Source organism: Anarrhichthys ocellatus, unplaced genomic scaffold (genome assembly GCF_004355925.1).
Source record: "Anarrhichthys ocellatus isolate YVR2014 unplaced genomic scaffold, GSC_Weel_1.0 scaffold27, whole genome shotgun sequence".
Classification (NCBI taxonomy): Eukaryota; Metazoa; Chordata; class Actinopteri; order Perciformes; family Anarhichadidae; genus Anarrhichthys; species Anarrhichthys ocellatus.
The window spans coordinates 5,455,565-5,464,392 of record NW_022280057.1 but is presented as its reverse complement, the minus strand read 5'-3'; the positions used below and the strand labels follow the sequence as shown (position 1 = coordinate 5,464,392).

Below are 8,828 nucleotides of genomic sequence, written 5' to 3'. Positions count from 1 at the left end.
ACAGAGAGAGAGAGAGAGAGAGAGAGAGAGAGAGAGACAGAGAGAGAGAGAGACAGAGAGACAGAGAGACAGAGAGAGAGAGAGAGAGAGAGAGACAGAGAGACAGAGAGAGAGACAGAGAGAGAGAGAGACAGAGAGACAGAGAGAGACAGAGAGAGAGAGAGAGATTTTATGATGAGGGGAGGCAGGGACTGCTCCTCAATCTCTACCCGAACACTACCTTATTCACTCTGTGCCTCACACACCTCATGTATTACTGGTTATTATAATGTATCTACTAGTCATTGCACTGCTCCTTGATCTCACTTCAGTACCTTCTTTATTCTTCAGTTTCAATTCCTTTCTTCTATTTCTGGCCTTCTCTCAATCCCTCTCCCCCCACACGTTCTTTTGTCATCTCTCATCTCTTGTTCCCCGGTTTCTCTTTTTTTTTGCCTCATTTCGCTCTCTCATTTTGTTCCTGGTTTTTTTTCTCTCTCTCTCTCTCTCTCTCTCTCTCTCTCTCTCTCTCTGCACTCTGCTGCCTGGCTGTATGTTACGTCTACGTGGTGGTGGTGGTGCTGCTGGTGGTGGAAGAATGGATGGAAAGGATGGAGAGGGAGGTGGAGGGAAGAGGCGCTGGGGCGGAGGCGGTGAAGGGGGCTTTTGGTGAGCATGGGGTTGCCATGGTAACAGGCTGAGCCAACCAGTGGCATGAGTACTCGTAACGGTTAGCCGTATATGGCACACTGGTGAAGGAGGAAGTGGGATTCATCAAGCCAATCCTCGCAGGAAGAAGGAGCGCGGTAAACTGATTATGGCACGGCAGCTTTGTCCACTGACAAACATTGCTAAATTAATACCAAGGGGAAGGTCCAAATTGAGGAAAAGCAGATAATTAATGCAGATACACACATGATGACCCCTACACATACAGTGAAATACACAAACACACATACACTAATGCACACGGTCACACAATGATGCACAGCAAATGTGTGTGCTAGAGACTGTGTGTGTGTGTGTGTGTGTGTGTGTGTGTGTGTGTGTGTGTGTGTGCGCACACCAAACACATTTACAGATAACTGTGTCTCCCAACAGCACAGAGAAAAAGCAACGCTCAGCAAAACCCACAGGAGCGGCACACAATATAGTTGAATCAAATATGGAGCACACGCTCTTGTCTCTCATCCTCTGTTCTCAACCATAACCCTCTCTCTGTGTTTCCACACACACACACACACACACACACTCCACACCCATCTGTCTCTCTGATGCTCTTTATTAGAAGAGTACTACAGAAAAATAAACCTCTAAGAACACAAACAAACACAGCAGAAACAAGAAGTATCATGAGCGCTGTGGCTCTCCTCCAAGAGGCACCACTGGCCAGTGTACTGATGTAATATGTATGTTTCTGTGTACGTGTGTGTAGGTGTGTGAGTGTGTGAGTGTGTGTGTTAGGGTGTCAAGCTGTAAGTCAATATAGTGTGGATGTGTGCTACAGTATAGCAAGCTAGCAGTGTCTGTCTCCCACAGACAGACCATTAGCATCAGCAGGCCTGTCTGACTCATCGCCACACTGCAGAAGCTGGGAACACACTGTGACTGAAAGTGCATGCGCCCACACATACAGTATTCAACACAATACAACACACAAACATGAATCAACCCAATGACACAAAAAAAAGCATAAAAAAAACATGCACGGGTGATAAACACCAAACACACTCCTGAATGATTGGCTCCTCAATGATCAAAGCATGTTCTAGGGAAAGCTAATTAGTTGATCAACAGAAAAAACATTTCTGTAATTCTTTTATTGGGCAACAATGCCAAACTGTTGCTGGTTCCAGCTGTCAAATTTGACAATTTGCAGTTTTCCTCTGATCTGATTTATCTCACTGAAAATTGAACATCTTTAAAGGTTTGGGGACCACATGTGAAAATAACTGACGGATAGAGCTGGAGTGATTAGTCGATTAATATCGTGGTTGATCTACAGAAAACGTATCTGCCACAATATTGATAACTTTGATAATAGACATTTAAGAAATGGCAAACATTTAAGCTTCTCCATTGTGTGGATTTGCTGCTTTTCTTTGTTTTGAGTGACAGTAAACTGAATATTTCATGTTTTTAGATCATTTATTGGACAAAACAAGGAATTTGAACATTCAGGAAATAGCGAAGAGCATTTTTGACTATTTTGTGATATTTTATAAAGCAAAAATGAATCTATAAAATAATAGGTGGATTAATTGATCATGAAAATAATTCTTATTTTCAGACATCCTGTATTATACACATTAAGATTAGTGGCTACAACATTAGACAATGCAGAGAGGAGAAGAGGGATCGATGAGGGTGGTGGCGTAGGTGGAGGGAGGTGGATTTCCTTATTTCTTTTTGCTAAGGATACTACAGGGACAGAGAGGACCGCAGACGTCCTACAGTCCCAATTATAGATATCTGAGGACTGGGTAAACACAGACCATTAAAGCCGAGCCAAAAACACACACGCCTCAAAAGGGAGGACAAGCCACCGCTCAGCAGGAGATGTGTGTATGTTTGTGTGCACCCAGCATTTCCTGTGTACGTGTGCACAAGTGTGTGTACTCAATTACCCAGCAGAGAAATAAATTGGTTGGAGGTAGAGGAGGGAGGACAAGGGGGGAGAGACTGCCGGAGGGAGACGTTAAATTGAACCCTGTCCTGCAGTTTTGGAGTTATCTGAAAGAAAAAAACTGGGGCATGTGTTTGTGTTGGAGGTGTGTGGAGAGGACTGATTTAAACTCAGCACAGTACTGCCATTTCCCCAAACACACATCGACACAATGGAGCAGAGCTGGTGTGAGCCTAATGGTTATAGACCCAAACAATTAGAATCACAAACCAAGCCGGCTTCAGCGCGTGTGAAATACACCTGTAATCCTGCTTCGCCTGGCTGCAAAAGACATCTTCTAGCTGCATGAATGCTCAAAGCTACAATCTGTGATTCATTTTTGACCAAAATCAATTTGTTTTTCCCGCAGATTTGTGAGCCTTCAACATAAAAAAAAGATTATGAGTTTAGCTGGTTTACACCCAACATAATCCAGACGACACTGAAAACTGAGATTACGTGCGTTCATAAATACTGAAACGTAATCCCATATTCAGAAAACTCTGAAGCCCTTTTTGTTATGCTGCCATGCTTATATTTCTGTGCGGATGAGTGCAGAAACGATTAGTTGTCAGAAAGAAAATTATACCGCAACTATTTTGATATTTGATCAATTCTTTTGTTTTAGGCTTTTATGATAGCAAACTAAATACCTTTGGACTGCTTGTAAGACAAAACAAGCAGTTTCCCATATTTTCTGACACTTTATAGACCACATAATTAATCATAAATTGATCAAACAACCGGTAGATGAACTGATAATGAAAACATTGTGAGCTGTAGCCCTATATGTGTGTTTGCCTATCTATGTCTGCGCAGTACATGTATAGTGCATTTGTGTCAAGAGGTCCAGAAGAGTGTGTCTGTACATGTTCGTGTGCATAGATGCGAGTGTCTGTGTGTGTGTGTGTCTTCCTCTTAAATAGAGGTAGAAGTGAGATAGATGCTTTGAAGGAGCTGGGGTCAAACTATTTAAAGAAATCAAATCACACACTCACACAGACAATCCACACTGAAGCAGGCAGACTGAGACGAAAATAAAGAGGAAGGGATAAAAATAGAGAGAGGATGAGGGAGACAGACAGAGACAAAGCGATGTTGAAGATATTTAAAACTCTCAGACTCACGTGAGAATACACCTGACTCAAACTACACACACACACACACACACACACACACACACACTCTCCGTCACGCTCAACCCCCCCACTTACAGTCGCACTGGGGTAATGTGTCACAACTGTGCGACACAGATGTGACCTTTGGGATAGAAGAGGATAGAGCACACACCTTCAGTGTAAGAGGCAAACGGCTCGGGCTCCAGAGAAAGGGTAGTGATGTCGGAGCACAGGACCTGGATGGGGCTCAACATCCTGGGGGAAGACTCCAGGGTGGAGAGGGGTGGAGAGGATGGGCGGAGCTCTTCAGGCTATAGCCAGGAGCAGCCCTGCAAGAGGAGCAAGGATGGAGGGAAGGGGGGAGGAGGGCAACAGGGAGGAGCAGAGGGTAAGGAGGGAAGGACCGGGCAGGGTGGATGGGGTCAAGGGGACTGAGTTACTGCATCACCACATCCGGCCATGAGTACTCACCAGAGGAAAAGAAAATACTGATGGTGTATCTATGATCAGTCTGAATCTATAGAACGTGTTGTATTCACATGTTGGGTTTGGCAGGAAGGCATTGCAAAACATGCAGGATGGTCAGAGATAGACAGCTTGTGGGACAGAGTCCTAATGTGCTTTAGTAGGCGTCTTTTCTCTAATGAAGTTCTGAAGGGGAACGTGACGAGAAGTGTAGACAGCGCTCACATTTCCCCAGAGGTGACTGACAATACGAAAAGAGCAGTGAGAGCTGGTGAAACCTCACTTACTTACATCAGGGCATGAAGACTAATAATTAATTTCATTATTGATTAACCCGTCAGCTGAAATGCCAAACATAATGACATCTGCTCATCACAGGTTTCTAAAGCCCAAAGCAATTTATAAACTGTCAGGTTTGCGTGAGGAACCATCGGAAAGTTTGAAATTATATGAATTAAGACTTGTAAGTCAATATTAATGTTCGGAGACGCTGCCAACAACTAAAATGTGTACAGTTACATGTACAATTTATTTAATTTATACATATATGTTGTTTTTACAGGGTCAAATCTAACATTTAGAGGTTTTTACTTAACAGCATTGATACTTTTGTATATGGGGCACAATACTTATGGGGGTTAGTGTGCTTGCATTATTTACGAAATGGGATCAGTCATAAATAATTAATTTACAAACTGTCAAAAATGTCAAACTTGAGAATTTTGATGCAACATCAAATTCTTGTTATTATTTCCTCATCCATCCTTGAACTCGATGCTGCTCCAGTCGGAGGTGAGGGTGTAGCAAAGGGAGACATTGAGGAGGGCAAAAGAAGTGAGAGAAAGGGATTGAGAGATGGAGGGGAGCAGGAAGGGAGGTTGGGGTAGAGGGAGGTTAAGCATCCCTCCTTTGTAGGAGTTAAAGGGCAGGGGAATCCCCACGGGAAGATCTGCAGACACACTGTTTTGTATGCGCACACACACATGTAAACACACACAAAACCCTCGCAGTCAGACTCACATACATACGCAGACCCGAACAAACAAAAAGAAACACAGTATGCACTCAAGGACGCAGACATGAATATGAATGCAACACGGACAGAAAATAAAGAAAGATGGAGACACACAGCAGCTAACGAAGTACATCCAAGCGTAAAATCACATGCACCACCTCACTTTGTCTTTTTCTTTTACACACACACACACACACACACACTTATACACATACAGAGGCATATTGTGTTTGAGCAGCCTTCAGAGCACTGTTGGATAATTGTTTGGCAGACGCGCCACTTCAGCACGGGGCAATGCTGCAAGTTGCATTAGAGGACCGATGGGGAAAGAGAGAGAGAGAGAGAGAGAGGGAGGGAGGCAGTGGGGGATGGAAATGGGGAGGAGGACGGGGGATGGGGTGAACATTGAGGAAAGGTGGAGGGGGTTGGAGTGGATGTAGAAGAGGAGGCAGGTAATGACTCATTTTGTTTATTTGTGATGGAAAATTATCTTTTTTTTGGTCATTGGGGGAATTGCTGCGAGATTGATTTTTACAGCACAATTGTTCTTCTGCAACTATCTATTTTCAAACTGTCCATGTGTTGCACATTCCTGTCAGACCAACAGTGTTCAGTGGTGTGTTCACCTTGCTGTGAGCTCATCAACAATTCACCCTGAATAATTTCTGCGTCTGCCTGAGATGTGTGGAATAATTAATACTGCCATTATTGGTGGGTGGAGACGACCTGTCAATCATATTGGCCAAGCATGAAAGGTGGCATGTTTATCATCACGGACTGTTGCTGTGGCAACAATTTATGGTTGGTGATGGATGTTAAGAATGATTTTCTGCCACTAACTCATCCAATCCCTTCTCTGAAAAGGACAAAGACACATATCTGTCATATACTGTTTGTACAAGAAAAGAAGCGCACGCGCACAGACAAACAAAGGCGTTCATAGATGTTCTTCTGTCTTCTCAGCACTATAATATGCTGTATGCACACACACACACACACACACACACACACACACACACACGCATTTACACAATCAACAGGCAGCACGACAGGTCTCCCCCGACTACAGTAGCTGCTTCTGTGTGAGGGATTATGTTACATGTTACAGCACAGACACAGGAAGCATAATTCCCTTTCTGCAGTGTTACGAGTGACCCCCAAATGATAATCCGCTGTTGTGGTCTAAGAGGCGTGGCGAACATGAGCCGAGTGTAAGAAACAGATTGGGGACGGACAGACAGGCAGGAAGGCGCACGGCGAAGCTCGAGTGCAGGTGAGATTAGTGGTGTAATTGAGATTAGCAGAAGGGTTGTTATCCAAGGTTTTAATCCATCTGCTTTATGAAACATACCAAAACAACTAATTCATCTGCACAGCTGGTGTTCTGCTGGACTTTTTCAACATTCCCCCGCCTGTGAGGTGATACTCTATATATTAAATTTGACACCATGCATGTGTGTGACTCGCTCATGATGTGAAAGATGACAAGCAGTGCAATGATTCTCCCACACAAACAGAGACATACATACACACATTCTGACACAGGCCAGATCAAGTATTCCCTGCAGTTTGACAAAATAGCTGTTACACAAGGTAAGAAAGTGGTTACAAAAGCATAAATAAACAAAAACACAGAAGGGAAGAAGGAGAGGAACGCTTGCATAAAAGTGTTTTGCTCCCTAGTTCTTGTTGCTCTGTCTACAACTCTGTCTGATCAACACAGAGCTTACAGAGGATTAGGAAGCCGTCCTGAGCTTGTTTTTGCATACACACACTTTGTCACACACACACACACACACACACACACACATTCCAGAAGTCCAATACATAGAAATACACTCACATGGTGGCACACTTAAACAAACACTTTGTAACATATAGTCCCATACAGCGTCCTCTGTCATGCTCTTACCTTCAGTCACATAGTTGTGGTCGGGGAGGAAGCCGCGGTGGTTGAGCGTCGGGGTGGCGTCAGTGTCTTCGCCCATCAGCGGGGCCGGGGGAAGTGCCCGTCACGGTGGGGCAGCGTGGTGGTGGCAGATCGGTGGTGGAGGGGGTGGTGGGGATGCCGGACAGCACAGCGCCCATACTGTTGTCCGCAGACACCTCCTCAGCACAAGGGCGCAGAGCCGGCCATCCTATCCTTAAGTGAGGAGGGAGTGGGCCGGTCCCGAAGGAGGGATGGGTGCGTGTAGGAGTCCACACAGCTGCTTCTGGGAGCCAGATGCAAACCTGCAGGAGGAGGATTATTTGAAAACAGTTCAAAATCCACCAGGGGTGAGCTTGATTTGTGTCTCGCAAGAACACACATCACTTGTGAGGCAAGAAAAATCCAGCGCACCCTGTGTCCACTCTGCAGCTGCTGAGCCCAGGTGTGGCCTGACCAATGCTACTCTTGCAAACACACACTGAATACACAGTCCTGTGCTCTCCGAAATGGGCAAAGTCCCTACTTGTTAATGTTTCAGGAGAGGAGAGGAGAGGAGATGAAGAGGAGGAGGAGGAGGAGGAGGATAGTGGGGGGAGGGGAGAGAGGGATGAGCAGAGCCCCTGGTCGGTGTATCTGCAGTGCTGCTGCTTCTGCAGTGAACTCACACTCATGGACACACATATACACACACATATACAGCGGGACAAACACCCACTCACCTACACAATCGGCAGCTTGTGGGTCAGGTACTCCTCAGTGGATCCTCCATGTATAACATCCCTCTCCTCCTCAGCAGCTGACTGTCTCTCTGGTTTCTCAGCTGTTCCAGTATGAGGAGGAAAATCCTACCGGCCCTGCGTTCTGCTGCAGTCTGCGCTCTGGCGTATGTATGAAAGGCAGACCGAGAGGTAGAGAAAGGGGGAGGGAGAGTGAGAGAGAGAGGATCTGTCCTGCTGCGCTGGTACGTGTGTGATGCATCAGAGCAGGCCCCGCCCTCTCCCCGGCGCAGCCAATCACCACAGAGCTGAGATCTGCCTGACCACTGACTGCAGGTGATTAAACATGATAAAGAAACAGAGAAGGATGAGTAAATCTTATTTTATCTTTATTTTTATTTTTTCTGTCTTCAGTTGTTCAGGGATTGTGTTGTTGGGTTTTCTCTGATGTGGTTTTTGTGTTGTTAAGAAATTTAATTTAATTTAAGAAAGGATGGAGGGATGGAGTGGGTGGCAGAGCGGAACTGCCAGTGTCTTATAAGGTTGTGACTAATGAGTGAGAAAGGAGAGAGCGCCGGAGAGAAGAGGAAATTAGCACCGTTTCACTTGACTGAGTGCTGAATATGAACCGTGGTACAGTTACTAGAGGATTCACCTGGAGACATAATTGAATTAGCACACCACTGACACACACATTTCAAATCCATGCATGTATGTATAGGAGTTAGAAATCAGTGATATCAACTTAAGAGCATCATTTCATGATATGATCTCATCGAGTTGTGGTTTACTGAGTTTCTGTTCAAGTTTTGTGGAAATTTGGAAAATAGGCCTTTTCGCTTTCTTGTTGAGAGTTAGAGGATCAGCACCACTCTCATTTATGTCCATTAAAATACGACAATACTGCCAACAGTCTGTTAGCTTAGAATAGCATAAAACC

The 8,828-nt window shown here is 44.9% G+C and overlaps 1 protein-coding gene across 6 annotated transcripts in view; it reads right to left on the bottom strand.

Annotated features, from left to right (window-relative positions):
• Positions 1 to 8,096, bottom strand: part of LOC116391750 (serine/threonine-protein phosphatase 2A 55 kDa regulatory subunit B gamma isoform) — a 20,235-nt gene extending 12,139 nt beyond the window's left edge. The window contains exons 1-3 of one of the 6 annotated variants that reach the window (XM_031862617.1): positions 7,155 to 7,220; positions 4,924 to 5,004; positions 3,935 to 4,091 (exon numbers count right to left, since the gene is read on the bottom strand). In XM_031862617.1, the coding sequence (XP_031718477.1) occupies positions 3,935 to 4,016 (82 nt within the window). In that variant the 5' untranslated portion in view covers positions 4,017 to 4,091; positions 4,924 to 5,004; positions 7,155 to 7,220. Of the gene's footprint in view, positions 1 to 3,934; positions 4,092 to 4,923; positions 5,005 to 5,457; positions 5,549 to 7,154; positions 7,475 to 7,891 lie in introns of those variants that run through there. The other 5 variants (XM_031862618.1, XM_031862620.1, XM_031862621.1 and 2 more) reach the window with 5 other exon arrangements.
• Between the last annotated feature and the right edge of the window lie 732 nt (positions 8,097 to 8,828).